At 39.5% G+C, this 25,909-nt stretch overlaps 2 protein-coding genes across 2 annotated transcripts; both read right to left on the bottom strand.

Moving 5' to 3' along the window:
- Positions 1-4,094: 4,094 nt before the first annotated feature.
- LOC114253049 (uncharacterized) lies at positions 4,095-8,312 on the bottom strand. Its single transcript, XM_028187792.2, has 2 exons — positions 7,780-8,312; positions 4,095-4,505 (listed from the first exon to the last, which is right to left on the bottom strand). Exons 1-2 carry the CDS (start codon positions 8,270-8,272, stop codon positions 4,252-4,254), a joined length of 747 nt encoding a protein of 248 aa, XP_028043593.2. The 5' UTR covers positions 8,273-8,312; the 3' UTR covers positions 4,095-4,251.
- A 1,063-nt stretch (positions 8,313-9,375) lies between these two features.
- LOC114253115 (uncharacterized) lies at positions 9,376-12,104 on the bottom strand. Its single transcript, XM_089738746.1, has 2 exons — positions 11,616-12,104; positions 9,376-9,548 (listed from the first exon to the last, which is right to left on the bottom strand). Exons 1-2 carry the CDS (start codon positions 12,097-12,099, stop codon positions 9,376-9,378), a joined length of 657 nt encoding a protein of 218 aa, XP_089594872.1. The 5' UTR covers positions 12,100-12,104.
- Between the last annotated feature and the right edge of the window lie 13,805 nt (positions 12,105-25,909).

The raw sequence follows: 25,909 nt of genomic DNA, 5'->3' as shown, positions 1-25,909 counted from the left end.
CATCATTACGGATCCTCCCGATCTATTAACGGTGCTTTTAGGTACCTCAAGCACCGGTCACCGTCCTCGCCGAACCCGTCGCTTGCGACGAAGGGCTCGACGAGTAAACTAACCCATAGACACAGCCTACTGAGTTTCTCGCCGGATCTTCTCAGTGGGTCGCGATTTCGATCCGGTGGTAGATTCTCCGAAGCACTGCTCTTGCTAGGGCCAGTGTTAGCAACGCCGTCAGGTTTGAGCCCCGTGAGCTCACCTACTAGTTCAGTGAATCTATAATAACCCCTCGAGGTAACTAGAAAATGTAGGGAAAAAAAGAGGGTTGGCCCAGCGATTGTACAGTACGATTGAGACGTCGATCTCAAGCCTCAAGAACGACTAAACTTTCATTTGTGGGTCACGGTCACGGTGATGGAGTGCTAGACGTGTAAAAAAGCAAAAAAAAAAATCAAAGTAGCTTTCTCTTTCCGACGTTTTGTATAAGAAAGAATAAAAAAAATATACACAGATTTGCGGTTTAGATGAAAGTTTCATGGAATTAGTCTGTAACACTTATTATATGTAACTTAAAGTTTATATTTCGCCGCAGGTTTCGCTTGAATTTTCATGTGTCTTTTATGTTGAAATGGGTTTGAATTCCGATCCCACATCGATATGACATAACAGTGGGAGGGGCTATAGCTTCCTTTTTTTTATGATTGAAGGATTACTGGTGGCCCGGTGGCCTTTCCACTTTCACCAGGACAGGTGGGCGAGCAAAGGCTCAGCCAGGAGGGGTGGGATTTGCTAACAGCTACCCGAGCGCCTCCGAAGGAGACCTAACAGCTCAAGAGTAGCTGCTTCGCGAATGAATCTACTACCGGATCGGAATCGCGACCCGCTGAGAAGATCCGGCGAGAAACTCAGCGAGCTGATTCATGGGTTAGGTTGCACGGCGAACTCTTTGTCGAGTTCGACGAGTACGGTTACCGAACTATAGCTTCCTTAACCATTTAGTATCTTCTCGCCCAGTGTGTATTACTTATTTCCGCCGCGAAGAACTTAATATACTCCTCCTCCTCGAGTCGTGCTCCTCATGTCTGAGGGTCGTGACCACCATCACCCATGAGCTTCAATCTTAGGATCTTTTTCCACTTTCCCCTGTCCACGGCGTCATGCAGCGCGCTGTACACTGTACTGTCCAAAGCGGTGCGGATCTGATCGGACCAACGAGTATGGCTGCGGCCTCTAGATCTGTTGCCTTCCCTGTGATCATAAGTTTTTCATAATATACTAAGATATATAATATATAAGAATAACCGCTGGAAGCTTGGCTATTGAACTAATCTATCTGCTGAAATAAGTTCACTGAGCGCTTTGGTTGCACTTTTTAAAGTTGTAAATTAACATTCAATAGAATTCTCGTACAAAATGTTTTGTTTTTATTGCCCTTGTAGGCAGACGAGCACACGGCCCACCTGATGGTGAGTGGTTACCGTCGCCCATGGACTTCAGCAATGCTAGGGGCAGAGCCAAGCCGCTGCCTACCGAAATAACAATTAAATGAACAAATCGTGTATTGGTTTTAACAAGGAATGTTTTAAAGGTGAAAGTAAATAAATAGGGTAGAGGGAAACTTACCTGGCTTCCTCCGAAATGTATTTATCCAATGTCTTAGGTATTTAGTATTTATAGGCGACCTGTTTTAGAGTCTACATTCTATTTTTTTATTTATATATTGCTTAGATGAGTGAATGAGCTCACAGGCCACCTAGTGTTAAGTGGTTACTGGAGCCCATAGACATCTACAACGTAAATGCACCACCCATATTGAGATATAAGTTCTAAGGTCTCAGTATGGTTACAACGGCTGCCCCACCCTTCAAGCCGCAACGCATTACTGCTTCACGGCAGAAATAGGCAGGGTGGTGGTACCTACCCGTGCGGACTCACAAGACGTCCTACCACCAGTAATTGCACTGAATTATAAGTTAGAATAATAATATATTTAGTTTAGCCCGTTGTTGAAACATTCGCCTATATTTTTACTTTAGTTTAAGTAGGTGTTTTTTTTAACTTTTTGCTATTAAATTCTGCAACTAACATGTGTAGGTTTATTGGATAGCCCTTTTTTTTTTTTTTTTTTTTTTTTGGTCAGGAGGAAATCGCCGGACTTCCGCCCTCCACTGGGGACGGCGGGCGGAGCATGTCGGAGTCGAACCGACTAAAACCTCCTGTCGCTCAACAACCAACGTCCAAACCTCACATGAGACAGAACTCATGAAAAGGCAAAGGGGGGAAAGTGAAGTGTTTAGTGCGGAGCACATCTCTCCCATCACCCTCCCCCTCGGGACGCCGGACTGGCGGTCGTCGGCGCCACGACCACCAGCCCTCTCGGTCGGCAGGCTATCCGGAGCCCGCCTAGATGGCGCCGGTTAGAGTGAGCTATCCTACGGAATACCCCGCTGGGTCAGAACCAGCGTGGGTCGAGGATAGCCGGCCTTCCATCACCCGGATGCTCTTGCGTAAAACGCGTGCAGAGCAGCTTGCACGACGTTTTCTTAGGTCCCCCTCGCCGGTCCCCAGACCGACATATGAGGGGGACCCGAAACACTTAGAGGGCCAGGGCTTGGGCGATATCCGCCTCCCTGGCCCCCGCTCGACGGCGGCGGGCTTGCGCGTCTCTAACGCGCCCCGCCGCCTCCTTCTGCGAGATGGTGCACTCGCAGAAGTCGAGCATCGCCTTCCACGACTCGTCGTCGCCGAGCATCGATGCCACAACACTCGGCAACGACAAGTCGTTTCCTATTTTTGCGACGAGGACACGGCGCCACCCCTCCCATGCGGGGCAGGCGACGAGCGTATGCTCTGCCGTGTCCAAGTCGCAATCACAATGGTGGCACTCTGCCGTCGGCTCGGCTCTGATCCGGTGCAGGAACTCACCGAAGCAACCATGCCCAGTGAGAACCTGCGTGAGCCGGAAAGTGAGGCGTCCTCTGTCACGATTCACCCAATCCACAAGGACTGGGCGAATCGCCTCGACGGTCCTACGACCAGCCGAAGGATCGGCCAGCCGCCTGGACCATGATTCCAGCTATTGGATAGCCCTAGTAACTATACTTTTTAGTATTATGCAAGTTTCATTCCACTATCAACGTATGGATAAATCTGAAACCAAATTATGGAAGTCAATTGGTATAAAAATATATTAGCTTAATTAAAATAATGAACATTTTGAAAGAAAAGTAAATAAAACATATTTTCTTATGTTTAAAATATTTTATTTATCTTTGGGTGCTGAAGATTGCAAAATAAAAACAATATTTATAAATTAAACTATGATATCACAAATAATACATAATAATCCATAAAGCTCAAGTTATAATATTTAGTATGCATAAAAATATATATGTAAATTTTACATAATTTATAACAAAAAATAATGGATAAACATATAAATAATCATACTAAAATATGATAGTATACTAAGAAATAAAAAAAGCAAATTATTATGAATTAATTTAAAATGAAATGAGATAAAGTACATTTATTACATAAATAAATAAATGAATGAAAATAAACATCAAGATAACTATTATGGCAAATAAACAAAACAAAAATGGCGTGACTTATTCTAAAATAAATTAATGAATAAATAATTCTTTTCGTACATCACGTATTATTTAAACTTACATTTAAAGTTAAATAGCTTTGTACTATTGTGTATATAATGGAGTGGGAAAAATGAAGAGTTGAAAGGTTAGCTGAATACTTACAACTTCTTATAGGAATGAGTATAGCGCGTTGAATGGAAATTAACAAAGTGGTACATAGTTGCCTTAGACATGAAGAACAGATCCTCCGTGTCTCACTTGAGGTCGGTGGCGTGGCAGTCTGATCCAGAGTCTCGTGTCGAATCAGCGGCCGTCGCTAAGAGTTACACTCACGAGACAAGAATCAAAGCTGTGCCTCATACTTCGAGGGCGCACTCAACAAATGTATTTTCATTAAGCACTATCATTACGAGTAGGTATATGTTCTAAGATTGTATACATTAATCGATCCATGTTAGTTTAATATACGCCAACACTTAAGATTGAGAAGAAGAAATATTTTTTTGAAATGAAAAATATAATTTAAGTATTTTGCATTAGTTATAATAAATTAAATAAATTATTTGCTGTCGAGTATTTTGCTGGTGATTGAACCAAAATGAACAATGTCGCTCAAAATTGGGCAATCTGTCATCACCTTCCAAATACTCCCCTACTCTTCTTAGCGTCTCCTCACGTTCAAATTCCTTCCGTAACCGGAATGTCCGTAGCCGCCAACATCCTCGTGAGCAGTAGAATGAGAGTGAGAGTGAGTGTAAACAGGCTTGGATACGATTTCGTATGTGGTTGATTTTTGGCCTCCAGAGAGAGACTTGAGACCGATGATACCGGAGAGCAGGAGCGACATCATGGCCGTCATCAGAGCTTTACCAGCGAGCAGAGCTAAGGCTCCAAGCCCTATGGACATGAGGGTACCTGTGGAAGAACGGGAGGTTAGAACACTTTAGATGATAGTTAGAACCAGCGGTCTTGTTTATTTCTGCAACAAAGCTATTATGGGTTGATAAAAATATTCACTAGTTACGTTTTTTCAGTGCACGCCATTTAATGCAATTAGAGCAGCCTTTCCCAAAGTGAGCGATAACGCCCCCTTGTGGGTGCTGCAGGCCAAAAGGGGGGCGGTAGCAGACACAGGAAAAAAATAGGGGCGTTGTGTAGAAGCTTGGGAGGCGATTTGTAATTTCATCTAGGAGGACTCTTACACACCGACTGAGCTCTCGCTATAGTGATTTTTTAATAGGTGAAAAAATGGGTGCGCTAAAAAATAATTTATTCTCAAAGTGGGCAGTAGACAAAATAAGTTTGGGAACCTCTGAATTAGAGTGAGCAGACGGACGAGGTCAGAGTACTTGTGTAACTCAAGGAAGGTAGCTCTGCTGTATTCTGGATTCATGGCATATCATAGAATAACCTACAATGATACATAGTTGGTCAAGTTGTTTATTATAGTATATGAGTATACGACCCAGACTATCTTTAAGTACTACTATATTATCTGAACTCCGCAATTCTGATTTCCTCAATCAACTTCACCCTATCAGGCTCTCTCTGTACTCGTCTCTAATTTTCCTATGATTTTAATTTTGGGCATTTGCTTCTTGACCTTTACGGGCCCTGGTAGCTATACCAGAGAGCCGCGTCTTTTTTTTGATAATTTCATCATGCTGGGTTTTTTTTATAACTTACTAACTAGCTTAGATGGGTGGATGAGCTCACAGCCCACCTTGTGTTAAGTGGTTACTGGAGCCCATAAACATCTACAACGTAAATGCGCCACCCACCTTGAGATATCAGTTCTAAACTCTCAGTATAGTCAGTATGTTACTCTATTTTAAAAAGTAGGTTAACTCGCACAGTCCCCGTGTGCTCAGTTATTTTTGTTAATAAAGAAATTAGAGAGCGGAAAATAGCTCGGAAATCCAATCAAGATGACTATCGGTACACTTGCCGTCTGTCCCTGAAGCTAACTCGCGTGACGTTATTATTATTAAAACAGTATGTCGAGTCTTGTCGAGTCCGTTTGTGTCAATGCCCTAATTATTTTTCGTATACTGGTGGTAGGACCTCTTGTGAGTCCGCGCGGGTGGGTACCACCACCCTGCCTATTTCTGCCGTGAAGCAGTAATGCGTTTCGGTTTGAAGGGTGGGGCAGCTGTTGTAACTATAGTTGAGACCTTAGAACTTATATCTCAATAACCTCCAATAACCAATGGCTCCAGTAACCACTTAACACCAGGTGGGCTGTGAGCTCGTCCACCCATCTAAGCAATAAAAAAAAAATCGTTGTCATTCCTATTATTTAGGCGAAGGATCCTCCAGTAAGTCGTCAATCCGACGAAATAATTGTAATGCAATTTTAAACTCTTATTTTCAGATTATATTCGATCTTGTTTATCGTTTAGTAAAACTAGTTTGATCAAAATACATCTGCACATATACGTCACATGATAGTAAATCCGATTTTTGAAATTGATTTCAAATTCAAATCATTAAACTTCGATCGCGAGCTTTCGCTAACTAAACATCACCTACAGCTACAGTATACTTACAGCCTAATCGCCAATTAAAAAGGACAATTGCAACCGTCCAGTCGCCTCAACTAAAACTTCAAATCTACACGGACGGTGGGCCCAGGCACAATGTACAAATTATGTACCGTTTTGATTTCATTCTTAATAATATTTGACGGTAGAAAAACATCCTAAAACTTGAACATGCTTAAACTACAAAGTAATAGAAGAGTATGGTTCATTTAGTTTATTAAGTTGACTTTTCTCAGAACGATCAACACTTTATTTTCCTCTTAGTTAACCTCACTTTAGCGGTTAATTACGAAAAATTGTTATGCATACATCTATAATGGTTAATTACAATACTGTGTGTAGTATATGCAATAGTTTATATCAGCAAAATTCTATTAAGCAGGATGAAGTACGAATTTTTGTGGTTCTTTTTTTTTGTTGTGTGTTCACAGAACGCTCTATAACTAATAACAAGTGTTCCTAACGCATTTGAAATGTTACAAGTAAACGATTTGTTTATATTAAACATCTTTAGCAAGGACGTGGACACCCAATATCTAAAATTCCAACCCACTGGGAACAGATTTAAAGACTTGTTAGCACACATAAAGTACACTCTAAAGAATACAGTTTCAGGAAATGATAATTGAGTATTTTAGTGAGCCTTTCAATTCAAAACTATTATTGGAATCGGGTGTGATTCCGTTTTGTGTGAAAGATTCCCCTCTCAAAAACGAATATTTGTAGCTGTATACACGATAATATTGAAAAGTGTGATCTATATTTTTGTGTTAATGTTACAATGGTTTTGTACATCGTAATGTGACCGAAAATAGTTGATTTCGAGTTTGTACACTTAGCTTTTTGGAAGTTAGAAGACCGCGATTTCACTAAAAAATAAATTCTTTATTTGTTCTGAAGGAAGGACTGGTTATGTTTAGACTTCCAATTGTCATTGATAAAGCGTAATCTACTTTTTCCGTTTTTTAATTTATTTATATAATTTTGAACAATTTACTTTTACAGAACTAAACCTGATTCAATAGAAATGTTTTTAAAAACACTATATTTGTTATGGTAAACGACCCAGTCCTTACGCTGTGCTTGTGAGTTCATTCAAGAAAATAATAATAAAAAATATGTTTACGTGTCTGTCGGTTTTTGTCATTTGAAATTTATCATTTTAAGTGAAAAATAATAGCCCAGATTTTATACAGAGCTTATTTGTGGAGAGTGACGCCTAAGTACTTAAAGTCTGTACAAAATTGTAACTAGGATATAATCGTTTATAAATGTGTGATTATTTGTTTGCTTAGAGATATATATTATGCATCTACATAATTATGTACGTCCGCGTATCTATTGTCAATCAAGAGATAATCTAATTTTCACTTTAAATATACAAACATAAGGTTTATTTGCTCACGTTCGTATCAATATTTTTTTTATTTTTTTTATTTTTTTTTACTTATTCAGATCTTGTTACATTGTTAAATTTCATAATTCATATTCGTTTTAACTATATTTGATAATAATGCGCGATATAATTTCTTTCAGCGTGGACTTTGCTAAAAATTAATACGCGAGAAATTCCCGTTACAAAATAACATAATGTTTAATGCTTAGGGATGACTATTGGAACAGAAAACTCCTTTTTAAACACATACCTTTCATCAAAAGTCCTGCCGCCATTAATCCTCCCATTCCACCTTTCTTCCCACCTCCTAATCCTCCTTTCCCCCTTGCTTCTCCGACCAAAGCCCTGGCCTCCTCGGCGGCTCCATCATCAAGCAACCTAAGCCTCACTGTATGAGAATCTAAATAATTCCCTAGAGAGTACAAAAGGTACTTGTCTATTCTCTCGTCAGGCTTCGAAGGTAGAGCCCTTGCGAGTTCAGCAGCGAAATCTGGCTTAGTTTCATTCTCCTTCAAGTCTTCTTTAACAATGCTGACTCCTGGTAGAAGTTTTAGCTCCTGTTTCCCGTTTAGTTTTTCCAGCATAGATATCGCTTCTATTTTGAGGCAGGTCGGGCTGAATATTCCTCCGTTGCAGTCGACCTTGGCTCTACCTGTAGTCTCGACTGGTTCTGCCGGTTTTGGTTCAGGGTTGGGGAGTCCAGCAACTGCCGCCGCTAACGTTAGAATGTACATGCGATACATATCCGAAGCACGTCTGTTCCTCTGCGTTATTTGATACAGTTTGTAATGGCTATTGTTTCACCAACTTATTTATACCTCGCCGTATATTGGCACCACGTACTTTTGAGTCTATTATATTTTCATAGTACGCTGCCTCCGGCGATGTGTTTTTCTCATACGATTTTCATCTTTATGTCATTACGTTAACATCTAATGTCGTCTAAAGTTGTCCTTTAGTGTATTATCTGATTCATTCGGTAGTGAAGGCTCACTATGTTCCTACGTGTTCATTTTATGTATTTTTAATAGGATAAACAACAGTTTCGTAGTTTTTAATTTCATAGTTTGTCGCATCTTTTTCGCTAAGTAATTTTCGAAGGAAAAGTTTTTGAGAAATTAATTTGGTTTCGTGCATGCGCTACCCGATTTTATTTCGGATTTTTTATATTTACGTAGGAGTTGAAGAGACACTATAGCCTGAACTGCTTACCCGATTTTAGAGATAAAATCGAAGTCTCAATAGTATTACTTAAAATCTATCGCAAAATTCAAATGAACGTATTACTGGTTTGCAGCAGAATGGTGGTACCTATTTGTAAGAAAATATAAGGCCTACCAATCCCGACTTACTATACGTCTCCTGTTTAGAAGCCAGACTAATAATGATAATAGCTTTAATGATGAGACTTCTGTTGATTACAATCCATTAAAGATTGTCCTACTATTTAAGTCTTTTTTTTATTTTATTTTTTTATTTCTTAGATGGGTTGTTGAGCTCACAGCCCACCTGGTGTTAAGTGGTTACTGGAGCCCATAGACATCTACAACGTAAATGCTCCACCCACCTTGAGGTATAAGGTCTCAGTTACAGTATAGTCTCAAGATACACCCCGTGTACTATTTATTATGAAACCTAATAAGCTCTGCTATTTTGTTACGTTTGATCTGATTGCTCCGACTTCGGCCACATCAGAAGTCGTTCGAAAACAATGAACTCTCAAAATCGTTATTTTGCCTTTGAGGTCTGCATGTTGTGGTAAAGTCATGGCGGTTAAAAAGCGTTTTTGCGGAACAATCAAATTTTTTTTGCCGGTTTTCTTAAAGTTACTTGGTAACAAGCCGCATTAGTAGAAATTATACACATGAAAATATTCTCCAATATCATCTTTGTATGAAATCGCGTTTTGCTGTCTGTACGATGACAAAATATTGTTCCCATCGGGAATGAACAAAGACAATAGGAGACACCATACTGTTGAAACCGCTTTATTTGCTTGCCTCCTTTTAGCTTCTGTCACTAATCAGTTATCACTTGGCAGTAATAGTATCCTCATCTATTACCCTACCTGTTTATATTTAATATTAAGACAAAAATACTCGGATTGCAACCATACAGTTCGAAGTCAGTTCTAAATACAATATTTAATTTTCTTAGTTATTAAAATTCAGATCTGAAATATCGTTCACTATGTCTATGGATTCCCATCCAGCCCATCGTCTACGTTTGTAAGTTGGTAAGTTAAAATTAAAATTGTAAACGAAAGTGATTTTTCGATTACATTTTGAGTGAATCAACTGTCCACCATTTGCGATGGTTTTCACTCATGCGATGCTAGATGCTGTGTGTTAGCTAGGTATTTAATTATATTTTATCATGAAACGTTTTGAAGGGGATATTTTATTAAAATTTCATTGATCAACAAGATGAAGATAGTGTTTTATGTAAGGTTTTTATCTTCACAATAGGAAGATCCGAGGTGTTAGATAGGAGTTTAACATTTATTTTAATAGAATAATTTAGTGTACTTTGTATGAAATGGACCGCGATATGTAGTATTTGCGGGTATTCGGATTTTAGGTGTGTTTAGGTAGAACATAATTTCAAAGGTACTACGCCCCAGTAGATGGTCAGTGTTTATTGATCAAGAATATATGAGTAAAGCCAGAAGATGCTTGCTACTGCGGAACTCTTTTGAAGAACCACACAGCACTCGGAGAAGCTCCGTGGTACTCATTCAAGAGTAGGACAGGCCGCAAAAATGATACCTTGAATACAAGGGGTAGTAGAAAACAGATTACCAGTGAATCTTCCATCCTGTGATTCGTGCGTCTTCAGAATTTGGACCGTGTCAATTCAATACAAAAGCTAGGAGAACAGCAATAAGAGACTATTGAAATGTGAACGCCAATTTTTTTTTTTTATTGCCTTTGTAGGCAGACGGGCATACGGCCCACCTGATGGTGAGTGGTTACCGTCGCCCATGGACTTCAGCAATGCCAGGGGCAGAGCCAAGCCGCTGCCTACCGCTATTGGCTTAAGCACAGGCTCTTCTAGACTAGTGTTTTAAAAAAGAACAATTATGTATTGCTTATCTACGTTATGACATAATGCGGTATCGACGAATTACAAAAACGCATTTATCAAACATTAAAAAAATGTTTATAAGAAACTTCGAAGTTTTTTAAGACCCACTGTGACTTGTTTTTTTTTTTTTCATTATATTAAGAAGTTCTGACTATCCGTAAGATCTGATCAACATTTTACTTGAAATAGAAAGTTCGATTCGTATTTAGAACTTATATCAGATTACAGAGCTTTTTCGTTAAATATTTAACAATTGAATCGAGTCTTTTGTGAAGTATTATAAGTAGTAGTAAATTAATTACTAGCTGACCCGGTAGAGTTCGTAGTGCCTTTGAGACACATCAAAGGAAAAACAAAATTGTTATTTTTATTTAATTCTGAGCATTTTCATATTTATCTACCTTTTAAACCTTCTCTGGACTTCCAGAAATAATTCAAGACCAAAATTAGCTAAATCGGTCCAGCCGTTCTCGAATTTTAGCGAGACTAACGAACAGCAATTCATTTTTATATATATCGATGCAGTCACAATTCCAAGTTTTTATTTATTATAAGATAAATGAACCAGTCGTGAACATTGAAAGTGAATTATCGAGCTTACTCATCGTGCTCTTTGAGTCCATCTCAATATCACTTAATTTAGACTTTTACTAATTAATTTAGGGTTGTATATGTTTCCTTCAGTCAACAACCAACAACCGGCAGTGACCTCGGGCAAAATCAATTTTTCACTTTAGCTCATCTTTGTCACCTAATGATTTTCATTATTGAGAAGTGAGAAAGGAGGATTCATATCAGCTATTATTTTGACGGTGCGTTTCCCAAGGTACATCGAGTTTATTCATAATGCACAGAGATTAGCATCAAGACAACTATGAGCCCGTCTCAGTGAATGTACAAAATCCACCCGCTAATTAGTCTTATCTGATGACGGAATCTGAGCAGCATCTAAACAAATGTAACTAAATAAAAAATATGGGTCAGAATGGTCATACATACCTTTCATCATCATAGCCATGGCGACAAGTCCACCCATTCCACCTTTCTTCCCGCCCATGCTCAAGGGATCCTTACTGCCTCTTCCTTCTGAAATTAGGTTTCTGGCCTCCTCAGCGGCAGAGTCATCTACTAGCTTCAACTTCACGGAATGACTGTCCAAGAATGACCCCACGTGAAAGAGCAAGAACTTGTCGAGTCTGTCGTCAGGGTCTGTGGGAAGAGACCTGGCCAGTTCGGCTGCCACTGCTTCCAGCTTGGGTTCATTAGCTCCATCTTTGACCAGGCTCACTCCCGGAAACAAGGTTAATTCGTCCTTGGCATTGATTTTTTCTATAAGAGTAATTGCACCGATTTTAAGGCAGGTGGGATTTAGAATTCCATTGGCACAATCCTTCTTTAGAGCACGGGGTTTCTCTTTATTGTCACTGTCAGCTGGCAAGGCCACGGCACTGCACAAAGCTACACACAGTATGAATAACTTCATTTTAATCGGCGTGTGTCTTCTACGTTCAGACTAAGAACTGTGGTCTTTCATTAACACTTCACCCTTTTTATATGAAGTAATCTTGTGGTCAGATGATGGCTCCTTGCCGCCTCTTTGGTTTTGGCAAACTTAAATCTGCAGTTGGAGTCTTGTTCTAAAACGCTAAACCATTCACTATAGCTTAATTCAAAAGATTTATTGTCAAATGGCGATCGAAAGTATTAAAGTTTGCCGACTGCATAAATAATTTTGTAAGGTCGGCTGGTTTCATAGGATCGTTAGTGTAACACTGAAGATTTAATGGTAAAAGTGTCTTTAAGACTTGTGTGTGAATGTGCAATTTTGTCTGAAAGTTTCAAGATAAAGTCTTCATATTTGTTTTATTTTGACTAACGCTCCACATGAGAGAGTAAAACATGAAACTCTGATTGTAGTTTTGGCTTCTTTTTATTTGTAATTACTTTTATTTGTGTGCGTTTTAACTTAAATTGATTGTGAAAGGTACTTGGCGAGACCTTTTAGTTGTTGTGTGTTGAGGCGCCGGATTATCACCCCACGTATTAATGCTCTGGATTGTATGTCGAAGGAAAAAGCAGACAGGTATTTGATTTATAAAAAGAAAAAAAAGCTAAGACCTAATTCAACAATGAAAAATTGTGAACGAGCTGAAGAAAGAAACCTGAGAATAGAGGCAAATTATATCTTGGTTATTTACCAGAAGAAACGCACATATTATATCGCCAACATTGCCACTTTACAGTAGAGCCATCTATACAGGGTGTCCCAGAACTCAACGTCAAGCCGAAACGGGGTGACGGGATTAATTGTAACCATCATGAAAAAAATCAGAAAAATAAATAATAGTTTAAAAAAACTAACGAAATACGCTTTTATAGTTAAGCCAATTTTAATAAATTTGAATTAAAAATTGTGTAAGAAAAAATGATTTTATTGTAAAAAAGCGTGGGGTACTTTTCAGGATATTATCAAAATAACCCTTCTACTCATATCTGTTCATAAAATATTTATAACTACTGATACCATGCAAAGAACTAGAAATTTGATCAAACTGTAACCTTTTTTCGGTTATTGTGGTTAATTTTTATTATTTTTGTTTATTTAAACTTTGAAACCCTAACCCTAAATAGCATTTCTCGAACCACACTCAAAAATAATGATACCACTGCCCCAAGTTTTCTAGAATTAAGACTATTTGTTAAACAATGAATTTAAAATTTTCAAAATTTGTCGACTTTGGAAGGCCTTCCTTTAAAAAAAACTGTACTAAAGTGCCTTGGCAAGTGCCATTAAAAGTTCGCGAATTTAATGAGAATTGTAAAATGGTACAATACTTGTTAGTTTCATACTTAAAAAAAAACTAGTAAAAAAATTTTAATCTCGAGTAACCCTATTTTTACTCAGTTCAAATGTTTTTTATTCAAATGTTTTTTGTTCAAATGTTTTTTATTGATGTGAGGGATGGTGAACGTGTTTGCCATGAGCGACCGAGACAGATAGTGACGCCACTTTTACCATAGTCAACAAATGTAAGTAAAATTAGTAAAATAATGAAAAATCTTGACCTAGTTTAGTTTAGGTTTATTGGAATAAAAGTCAGATATGGGAATAGCATTTTTTATTACAATATGGTATAAATATAAAATAATGGAAAAATACCATAGCAGGAAAACTAATAATAATAAAACTAATCAGTCGGGAGTCCCTGGTGTTTTCCTACCTATGCTGATAGCTTTGAGAGGCTATTTCAGCGTCACCCTAGCGAGTAGATGAGCTCTCGGAGCTCAAACCGGAGTGGTGCTAACACTGGCCCTAGCAAGAGCAGTGCTTCGCAGAATCTACCATTGGATCGGAAACGCGACCTACTGAGAAGATGCGGCGAGAAACTCAGTGGGCTGTATCTATGGGTTAATTTACTCGCCGAGTCCTTCGTCGCAAGCGACGGGTTCGGCGAGCACCGTGACCGTTGCTTGAGGTACCTAAAAGCACCGTTAATGGATCGGGAGGATCCGTAATGACGTAAAGAGTCCTTTTTTTCTATTGCCCGTGTAGGCAGACGAGCATACGGCCCACCAGATGGTGAGTGGTTACCGTCGCCCATAGACTTCAGCAATACCAGGGGCAGAGCCAAGCCGCTAACTACCGTTAAGTACTCTCCACAAGCCTCGTTTGAAGAAGGGTATGTCATAGCGCTCGAGAAACACCGTGGAGGGGAACTTCCAAAGTAGGATGGTACGTGGCAAAAAGATCTTTGGAAGAGCACTGTAGATGACCGCAGTGGCTTCAGGTAGTATAGATGAACTCTACTCCGGTGGCGGGCGGTGCGATGGTAAAAACGAGATGATAGTATCATCTCAAACAATTCCATACGGTACAAAATACAGAGGGAACCGAATTCCCTCCGCAGACTCAGAAATTCCAAAAGATCCATGAGTTACGCTGTCAATGTATTGTGTTAAAATACAAAATAAATAGTTTTTAACGGCTAAACTGTGTGTAATCATGCACGACCTAACAAGTACTACTGATTTTCCCCCCTATAGCAAGAGTATCCTCGATTCTTGTTTATTTCCTTAAGCAGTCCTCCACTTTTGAGTGCTGGTACTGAAGTCTGTTGTGAACAGGTCAGCACTTCCGCCCTACTTCCAGACGAAGTAATGTGACCAAATGAAACTCTTATGGGCCTTTGACCAGATGTTTATTAGTAATTAATTTGTCGCATCCATCGGCTCCAGCGGCAATCACGTCTTACTATCAGAGCTCATATGCTTCATAATCTCAACTCAAATATGAGACCTCAACTTTCCCTAACATCGCTTTAAACGTTTTCTTGTTTATACCTAGTCAGGTCATAAATTCTGTCACATGTTTAATGTAAAATAATTGAAACAAGTTTATTCATTATGTCACCATTCATATACCAAAATGAACTTAACAAAACATAGATTCTTATGACTTTAAAGTTTATTCAAAATGAGCTCCGTGATTTGTAATACAGGCCTTCAATCTGCGCGGCCAGTCGTCTATCGCAGCACGAGCGAGGTCCATGTCAATATCGGCGGCTGCCTTAATCAAGGATGTCTTGAGTGACTCCAAATTGGGATGAGGCTTTGAGCACGCCTTTTCCTCCAAGTGTTGCCATATCTTGTAATCTAACGGATTCAAATCTGGACTGGAGGAGGGCCAGTCTTCGTGCCGGATGAAGTCTATTTCACGCGCCGCCAGCCAGTCTTGTGTGCTCTTCGCTCTATGAGCTGGCGCTGAATCTTGTTGGAATACCCAGTGCCTGTTATTGAACGTGATATGAGAAACAGGTTCCACAAGGTTCGTCAGGACTGTATTTTGATACACAAATGCATTCGTTTTTACACCTTTCTCACAAAAATATACCTCTGTTAAGCCCCAATAAGAAGCTCCCAACCGTACCATGAGCGAGGATGGAAAATGACCTCGTTGGACACGCGGAATAGGGTTGCTCGCTTCTTCACTACTGTGTGCGTACACCTTATCATTTTGTTTGTTGTAGCTCTCTTCTACGGTAACATTTTTTTCATCCGAAAAAAGAATTTCCCGATATTTTTTTCCCGCGTACCGCTCCAACAAAACGCGGCATCTCTTCAGTCTCAGGTCCATTAGACGAGCATTCAAACGATGTCCTGTTTTTCTTCGATATGCCCGAAGCCCTAAGTCTTCATTTAACACCCTTTTCACCGTGGTTCTGCTTAACCCCATCTGAAGGGCCAATAGTTTCTGCTTACGTTTGGGATTTCTTTGAATTCGCGCCTTCACAGCTTTTATCACTGCTGGAGTCCTAACAGACCGAGGGCGACCACTTCTTGACCTGTCATCTACACTAGAGTCTTCATTGTATCGTTTGATGGTACAATAAACGAATCTTTTGGTTATATTCAAATTTTTCAGTATGTTAAAAATTTGAATTGGCGCGTAACCGCAACGATGCAACGCAATAACTGCAACACGGTCTTCTTTAAGCGTCCACTCCATATTTAAAAATGAGTAAAATTCTAAAAATATACATTTTTATTTTCATGAACAATTCGAAATTCGAATTCAATAAACTTTTTTGTGGCCAACATTCTAAAAGAAAAGTTTTTACTGTGTGACAATACTTATGACCTGACTACTTATTTATTGGATTTTGAACCTCAAAAGGATATATTTTCTTTTGGAGTCATCGTGGTCTAAAGCATAAGACGTCTGGTGCATTCATGTTGAGCGATGTCCCGGTGTTGGAATCCCAGGCGGGTACCAATTTTTCTAATGAAATACGTACTCGTAGTCGTCGTGGCCTAACGGATAAGACGTCCGGTGTATTCGTGTTGAAGCGATGCACCGATGTTCGAATCCCGCAGGCGGGTACCAATTTTTCTAATGAAATACGTACTCAACAAATGTTCACGATTGACTTCCACGGTGAAGGAATAACATCGTGTAATAAAAATGAAACCCGCAAAATTATAATTTGCGTAATTACTGGTGGTAGGACCTCTTGTGAGTCCGCGCGGGTGGGTACCACCGCCCTGCCTATTTTTGCCGTGAAGCAGTAATGCGTTTCGGTTTGAAGGGTGGGGCAGCCGTTGTAACTATACTTGAGACCTTAGAACTTGTATCTCAAGGTGGGTGGTGCATTTACGTTGTGGATGTCTATGGGCTCCAGTAACCACTTAACACCAGGTGGGCTGTGAGCTCGTCCACCCATCTAAGTAATAAAAATAAAAAATAAAAACTCAAATAATGTTCACGTGTGACTTTCGCGGTAAAGGAATAACATCGTGTAGTAAAAATCGAACCCGCAAAATTATAACTGACGTAATTACTGGGGGTAGAACCTCTTGTGAGTCCGCACGGGTAGGTACCACCAACTTGCCTGTTAATGCCGTGAAGCAATAATGCGTTTCGGTTTGAAGGGTGGGGCAGCCGTTGTAACTATACTTGAGACCTTAGAACTCATATCTCAAGGTGGCGGTATTTACGCTGTAGGTGTCTATGGGCTTCGGTAACCACTTAACACCAGGTGGCCTGTGAGCTCATCCACCCATCTAAGCACTAAAATATATAAATAAAGTACAGTTAAAAACCGACCTTTTCCCTCTAAAAGTCTGGTATTAAACCGCTTTAAAAACGAAAGTGTTCATCTAAATTGCTCTGCAACTTTCTGTCATTGTACTTAGTGTACTTTGATGGGGGCTACAGAGGAACCTTGTCACATTCAGACGCGGCGCGGCGCTCAGGTGTGTCTTGCTTAATTATTCCTTTGTCTATATTTAAACGCGCACTAAACGTCAACATATGAAGCTTTTACATTTATGATTATTATTATTTTTTTTTTATTGCTTAGATGGGTGGATGAGCTCACAGCCCACCTGGTGTTAAGTGGTTACTGGAGCCCATAGACATCCACAACGTAAATGCACCACCCACCTCGAGATATAAGTTCTAAGGACTCAAGTATAGTTACAACGGCTGCCTCACCCTTCAAACCGAAACGCATTACTGCTTCACGGGAGAAATAGGCAGGGTGGTGGTACCCACCCGCGTGGATTCTCAAGAGGCCCTGCCGCCAGTAAAATTACCATCACCAGTAATATTATATTTATATAAAGTGATTAGACCGAAGTCCATAGTTGTGATGACGCGGAGACCGGTGTCTACCCTGAGGCATGAGGTCTAATTCTCGATTGTATAGCATAATGGTTACCCTTTAATTTTTTTGTGCCTTGAAGGGACATATCATATCGCTCCAGAAACACCGTGGTGGGGAGATTAGTTCAGATCTGGATTGTACGTAGCAAAAATATCTCTGGAAACGCACTGTGGACAAACGCGGAGGTTCCAGATAGAATGGATGAGCTCTGTACTGGTAGCGGGAGTGGCGATGGTTAAGTGGAATCATCTCGGACAATTTTGAACAGCACTCTCTATGGAACGTAATATGAAATTGGAATAATATTGGAATATAATTATGATACAAAATACATATTCTCTCCATAGACCTAGAGGTTCAGAATTATCCTTAAAAACGGAATTATCGACACCAATATGATTACTTCGCGGTTGTTTTTTTTTTACTTCCTAAGCTGATAGCGTTGAGAGGCTATTTCAGCGTAACCTTAACTAGTAGGTGAGCTCTAGTAGGGGCTCAAACCGGAGTGATGTTAACACTGACCCTAGCAAGAGCAGTGCTTCGCAGAATCTACCACCGGATTGGAAACGCGACCCACTGAGAAGATCCGGCGAGAAACTCAGTGGGCTATGTCTGTGGGTTAATTCGCTCGTCGAGCCCTTGGTCGCAAGCAACGGGTTCGACGAGGACGGTGCCCGGTGCTTGTGGTACCTAAAAGCACCGTTAATGGATCGGCGGTAAATAATATTAAAATTGGTAGCATAAATAGACATACCACATAATATCAGTGTACGATTCTCTGATCTCATAAAGCTACATGTTCCTGGACTACTGGAGAGATAGCAGTGTTCGCGAATCCTGACATGTATATGACTCAGAGTAGGAATATTTTTTGGGATCTCATAGGTGGGCACCACTTTCTTTATCCGTATATGCCGGTTTGAAGTGTTCGACATCCGTTATGTGAAGAATTTCGATCGGTACCTACCTTACGGTATCTTAGATCGGTAGCGAACTGTGACATGTGATGCGTAGAGAGAAGATGCATGTGACTAGATGTATGGAAATGGTAGTGCAAGGTAGAGGGGGAAGAGGTCGACCGAAGAACACATGGATGGAGTGTGTGATATGAGAGAGAGAGGAGTGAGTGTTGAGATGACGGCTGATAGAAGAGAATGGAAGAGAAAAATTCGCTGCGCCGATCCCACCTATTGGGATAAGGTGGAGAAAAAGAGATCGGTAGCGAGCTGTGATGTTGTATGATCTTTTAATCATTTACGGCCAGGCAAACCGTGACTTCGTCTCACTATTCAATGATAACATTGCTCGTAAGTCACATGAGGCGTGCTTGAGTCGCTTGAGTCGTCACACACCCTTTATAATTCGGGCTTACCAAAAACGCTATTTATTATCTGTGTCACTAAATATATATTTTATTCTATCTAATATATAAAATTCTCGTGTCACAATGTTCGTTCCCATACTCCTCCGAAGCCGCTTGACCGATTCTCATGAATTTTTTTATGCATATTCAGTAAGCCTGAGAATCGGCTACTATCTATTTTTCATACCCCTAAGTGATTAGGGTTGTCCACCCCTAACATATTTTTTTTACTTTTTTTTTTGTTATAATGAGGTATTATGTGGTTGAATGAGGTTTTGTTATTTTTATTATATATTCCCTCATCGTTCACAGCACTACATACCTCTTTCACTCATTTACCACATCCTTACACACTTACAATAAGTCTGTTTTTTTTTCTACACTAGAAATTCCCTAGAAATCTTATATATGGCAAAACAATGTTTGCCGGGTCAGCTAGTAGTATTATAATATTATAGGTAGGCAAGTAAATGTGTGTTACGGTTTCACGTCTGAAGCCAAAAAGAGAATAATCAACGACCTTGACATTAAAAATAATATTCATTTTGTATTTCTTGCGGTTTTCTTCAATATAAATAAGCATACCTACTCAAATTCTCTATTGCTTTTTTCTTAATTCCATTGAGGTTAATGAAATTACCGTGTTGGCGTAGTGACCGCTTTGAATGTATCTTATAACGGCGTGGTCAAAGATTCATAATTGTATTTTTTTTTTGTTTTTGCATAAAACTGAATTTCAAAGTCAACATTTTTATGACACACGGTTTGTATTACAATTGTTTTCCAGTTCCGTATACACAAGTAAACCTTTAAAACCTTGACATTTTCAGTAATTTTCGATAACTACTGACTTACTGGTGGTAGGACCTCTTGTTTAATGTTTTTTTTATCGCTTTGATGGGTGAACGAGCTCACAGCCCACCTGGTGTTAAGTGGTTACTGGAGCCCATAGACATCTACAACGTAAATGCGCCACCCACCTTGAGATATAAGTTCCAAGGTCTCAGTATAGTTACAACGGCTGCACCACCCTTCAAGCCGATACGCATTACTGCTTCACGGCAGAAATAGGCGTGGTGGTGGTACCTACCCTTGCGGACTCACAAGAGGTCCTACCACCAGTAAGTTACTCTTGTTCACGTTTTAGATGGGCTCCGGTAACCGCTTAACACCAGGTGGGCTGTGAGCTCGTCCACCCATCTAAGCAACAATAAAAAAAAAAACTATCTGTAACGCAGCAGAGCTCATAGCTGGACCTCTAATTTCACGTTCTAAAGTTTCAGCTTAGCTTAATTGCTTTTTTATTGCTTAGACAGTTAAACGAGCTCACGGCCCTTCCAGTGTTAAGCGATTTCCGCCATAGACATTAACATCATAAATATCGCCTTCAATTATGTTTTTTGTGAAGGAAGGATAACTGGTGGTCCGGAGGCCTTTCCAGTTTCACCAGGACAGGTGGGCAAGCAAGGGCTCAGCCAGTAGGGGTGGGATTAGCTAAGAGTTGCCTGAGAGCCTCCGAAGGAGACCTTATCCGTTCAAAGGCAGCTGCTTCGCGAATGAATCTACTACCGGACCGGAATCGCGATCCGCTGAGATGGTCCGGCGAGAAACTCAGCGGGCTGAGATAAGGGTTAAATTGCACGTCAAACTCTTTGGCAAGTTCGATGAAGACGGTAAACAGGACCCCAAAGCCTGCTCCTAGTGTTAGAGCTGCAGGTATTTAATAATAGTGTGGGTGAATCAGATGGATCTGTAAGGACGCGTCTAGGGCGTTGATGGTGACTGTCTAAGCAGGAGTCAGAGAGTAGTCACCGGTGACAAAAAGGAAGCTATTTTCATGACGTATCGAAGTATATAGATATTAATCGGACTGGAGACAGCCTGTGGAGCACTTGGAGAGCCATGGTGCATCAGGCGATCGGCGCTTTAATCTAGACACTTAGGAGGAGGAGGATGGATCACTTAATGTAGCGCTTGAAAGGAATTGTAAATAGGTGGACTCTTTAAGGTCGTAGGTCGTCGATAACTAAGCCCTGTCGAAGCTATTAAAGTCCGTCCTGGCTGAGCCTTTGCTCGCCCACCTGTCCTGGTGAAACTGGAAAGGCCTTCAGGCCACCAGTAATTTTTCAATCATGAAAAAAACTATTAAAGTTTCTAAATGTTAGTTCTTTTCGTGTTCATTGAACCTGAAAATATTACATCAAAATAATGCACGTGTTTGCGAAGTGAAATCAGGAATGCCACATCATTTTTAAATTACATTCGAGTTTCAAAATGTATCATTGGATCGCAATAATATAGAAAAAAGCATAACTAGTTCAAGTGAAAGAGAATGACTTTACAAAATTTTTTTTCATTATTTTCAAATGTACGCTTTGTATGTAAGTTGTGAAAAAACGAAAAAAAATCAGCGCTCTCTAGCGGTACGTAACGTGTACTCGTTTTTTTTCTTTTTAATGAATGAACTATTGCAAAAGATTATCAACTGTGACGACAGATGGCACTAACAGTACCTACATTTCGAGTTTAGCGTTTAGTGTCGACAGATGGCAGTAGTCGACCATTTGCACAGCAAAAGAAACAAGACAAGTCTTAATAATATAAAAGAAGACGTGTCTTGCCTTATTGATAAGACGATGCTATCGTATCGTGAGCCATCGAGGTAGTACTATTTGTTCCCTAATTAAACACTTACGATAATTAATATGATGTAGTCACGAACTATTTCTATAATAAATGGAATTAAATCATATTACGAAATCAAAAATTAGATTTGTGGCACGCATGATTGGGTCCCACCATAACGCCTGTTTTTGTTGTGAAGCAGTATACTTCCCGGTTTAAGTTATAGGATGTTCCCTACTGTAGACCTCAAGCCTCAATTTGGCATCAGTCATATTATTATAATCGCTCCACTTAATTCTAGATGGATCGTTAGTAAAGTAAAGCAAAGTACATAGGTACCTATTTGAATTTTTCTCTGCGGTGGAAAGTAAAAGCTAATTTGAACTCATTTTCCATTGAACTAGTTTTGATGGTATATCGGAATGCGTGTCAGGTGCCTTATGCTGCGTTACCTGAATCCGTTAATGCGGTACTCCCATTGCAATTAGTTCGAGTTTTGCATGACAGATTGAAAGTAAGATGTGTTTAGATTTGGCGTAGATGCGAGATGAGCTCTCCGCTTAGTCTTTTCTATTTACAATTAGTTTTTTAATTATTTTTTTTAGTATTACTATAGGAAATATTATTTATTGTGCATATTATGTCATGTTACAATTATTGTAGTATTCGTCACAACTATTAAATTGACTATGCGTAACCTCTTAACCTTTTGAATTCACAGATGAATTCTATCGAAAGAGACAGAATCATTGTTGACTAAGATTAGTTTTAAATACTTTAAATCAAATGAAATCAAATCAAATCAAAAAGTTTTTATTCAACATAAATGAAAGAACATACTCTTTGAACGTCAAAAAGAACTACCGCCAATTCACAAAACTAGCCTCCGTCCTGAGAAGAACTGGCAAGAAACTTAGCGGACATGTCTTTTTTTTTAAATATTAGTTTTTTTTTAATATTAGATTTAAAAAAATACATTTTTACAAGGAGTATTATAACGTAACAATTATTGCAATATTGAAATGCCCGGAGCGAGCAACTCCAGTGTGAATAATAATATGATCATAATGAAAACAGTCATTGTTCAGTTTCATTGTTCAACAGTTTTAATGGAGCTGCAATCGTAGTAAAAAGTTTTTTCTTCTATTTCTAGTAACATAAATAAAATAAAAAGTTTTTAATGTATACTTTGAATGAATAACAAAGAGTGTTTTGCCACGGCGACAAAAGCTTAAAAATCGTTTACATTATGATTTGAGTGAAAAGCTATACCTACATGACTTTTAGATCAAAAAGCCACATAAAATACAAGTGCCCACGTGGTTTTTTTGTTGTGCTTAATTAAAAATATGTAGATTGTTTGTTTTGACAAACTTTGAACAACGAATCTCAGGCTTGAGTTGTACCAGTTATATTGACATTGTTTTTCTATGTATCCACAAAGTAACTGAAGATGACATCGCGATCAGTTCATTGCTCCGTCAGTTTTATTTGTAAATAGCTGACCCGGCAGACTTCGTTGTGCCTCAATCGATAAGTAAAAGACCTATGTTTTACGTCCGACGGGAGACACGTCAAAGGAAAAACAAAATTGTATTTTTATTTAATTCCGAGCATTTTCATATTTATCATCTACCTTTTAAACCAAAATTCAAGACCAAAATTAGCCAAATCGGTCCAGCCGCTCTCGAGTTTTAACGAGACTAACGAAATATATTAGACATTTTTATTAATATTTCAAGAAATATTTACTTGTTAAATTTGAATTTCAAAGTATGTTTTCATTAGGTATTCTTTTTTTCTTTAATTATTGTATTCCATCTTCGAGCCGATGAATTGCCAATGTTATGTACGCCATTATTTTCACATGCATCAGGCCAGAAATTAAATAGTTTAAGTTATTTTCAATTTTAAATGTTTGTGATGTGGCAGTACTTTTTTAAATAAATAAAGAGGAGGAATGTTGATGTCGTAGTCATGATCGTCCCAGTGGACCGGTGGCGTCAGATCCGGATTTCACTTGACGCCGCGTAGCATTGCCACTTGTACGCTTCTCAATGACGACGAGGTTATCGTGAAAGTGCGGTGACTAGGTTGAGCGTCAGTGAGCTTCGTTGATGCAAGGATGAGAGAATTTATGATTAAGAAGCTGTGGTATACCGTTTGCCAATTTATTTGTTATTGTTTAAGTCGTCGTGGCTCAAAGAATAAGACGTCCGGTGCATTCGTATCTAGCGATGCACCGGTGTTCGGATCCCGCAGGCGGGTACCAATTTTTCTAATGAAATACGTACTTGACGAATATTCACGATAGACTTCCACGGAGAAGGAAGCCCACCTGTTGTTAAGTAGTTACTGGAGCCCATAGACATCCACTATGTAAATGCGCCACCCACCTTGAGATATAAGTTCTAAGGTCTCAAGTATAGTTACAACGGCTGCCCCACCCTTCAAACCGAAACGCGTTACTGCTTCACGGTAGAAATAGGCAGGGTGGTGGTACCCACCCGCGTGGACTCACAAGACGTCCTACCACCAGTAATTATGCAAATTATAATTTTGCGGGTTTGATTTTTATTACACGATGCTATTCCTTCACCGAGGAAGTCAGTCGTGAATATTTGTTGAGTACGTATTTCATTAGAAAAATTGGTACCCGTCTGAGATTCGAACACCGGTGCATCGCTCAACACGAACGCACCGGACGTCTTATCCGTTAGGCCACGAAGACTTCGATTCTGTAACACATTTGTTTTAAGGTCCTGATATTAGGCTAGAGGTATGCTCTCAAGCTCACCCAACCGAACCAAGCTAAAAGCCAATCGTCTGAGGGACGAGAGAACGTAAAGTTGTAAGTGAGGCCGGCCCGCGATGTGTGTCTCTCCGGGTTCAACGACCGACTTTCACGTGCTGCAATCGTGAAAGTCCGTTACGGATCGCCCGTACAAATATCTTACGGTTTTCTGATGTCATTATACAACTACTTCGGAAATGTTACGTAACGCGTTATACAGAGACATGTCGTTTGAGAAAGGATGATTCAGTTTGTAACTAGTCAGGGGTAACAATTTTAGAGTGTTCGAAATATATTAACTGACTAGCTTTTGCCCGCGACTTCGTCCGCGTGGAATAGTTACTCTGGCATAACGCTAAATTTTACCCGCCCCTTCATTTACGTAGAAAGTGAAAATGTTTTTGAATAATAGAATGTTAAAGGGTTATTTAAGGTAACAAAATCACGCTTTTTAACCGACTTTCAAAAGAGACTCTCATACATTAGACAGATGCAGATACAGAGAAGACTCTCATACATTACTTTAGCAAAGCTTTAACTGTTACCGCAGCGCCAGTGGAAGCTCTCAAAAGGAATTAAAATTCAGATTTTGAAATATTCTTTATTGGTGCTCCGCTTGCATTGGTCTTAGCTTAGATAAATGAGCTTTCTAACACTGAAAGAATTTTTCAAATCGGACCAGCAGTTCCTGAGATTAGTGCGTAGACAAACAAACTCTTCAGCTTTATAATATTACTATAGATTAATTTAGAGATAGGGCGTCCGTGGGAACCCCGTACTCTGACCGGGTTCTGACCCCGGGAGGAGATCGAACTTCGGGTGAGAGAGTGTAAGGAGTCGCTTGGTGCGGTAGGGCCCTAAAATATATTCATGAGCCTCAGACTGCGGACTGTCTATCCCACATACCTCGCGTGCCCTGTAGGCGTGGATACTGCGTAAAAGATCCGGGCCCTTACCCAAAAAAATATATTGGTAGAGCATACTAAGTACATAAATACAGCCGCCCCGCTTATTCCGCCTCACTATCACGTTAGGACCGATAACCACTTAGCATTCGGTTAGCTGAGCCCGTTAAAAAAAAGGAGTCAAAAAAAGAAATAAAATAATTTATATACACGTAAAATACGAATAATATATAGTAAATGTAAGAACGATTTCTGAAACTATAAAAAATACAGTTTATAAATAGTAACAATAATCGATTGAGCCCCAATTAGATGGGTTAATATGAATACAAGAGGTCTACTATCCGTCCTCCGAGTTCTTCATCAGATTAAAATGAGGGTACCACAATAACACTGTCATCCGACGCACGTCTAAACTCGATTCCGTGACAATACAAAAA

This window comes from Bombyx mandarina, chromosome 26 (assembly GCF_030267445.1).
Source record: "Bombyx mandarina strain Sakado chromosome 26, ASM3026744v2".
Taxonomy (NCBI): Eukaryota; Metazoa; Arthropoda; class Insecta; order Lepidoptera; family Bombycidae; genus Bombyx; species Bombyx mandarina.
Note: the sequence above shows the minus strand (reverse complement) of the source record. Positions and strands in the feature narration are given on the sequence as shown.

Excerpts from the sequence above, each read along its gene's own strand:
- LOC114253115 (XM_089738746.1), bottom strand. The coding sequence starts at position 12,099 with ATGAAGTTATTCATACTGTGTGTAGCTTTGTGCAGTGCCGTGGCCTTG. Across the intron at positions 9,549-11,615 it reads CATGGCTATGATGATGAAAG|TGACAGAAGCTAAAAGGAGG; the intron begins GTATGTATGACC and ends ATAACTGATTAG.
- LOC114253049 (XM_028187792.2), bottom strand. The coding sequence starts at position 8,272 with ATGTATCGCATGTACATTCTAACGTTAGCGGCGGCAGTTGCTGGACTC. Across the intron at positions 4,506-7,779 it reads GGCAGGACTTTTGATGAAAG|GTACCCTCATGTCCATAGGG; the intron begins GTATGTGTTTAA and ends GTTCTTCCACAG.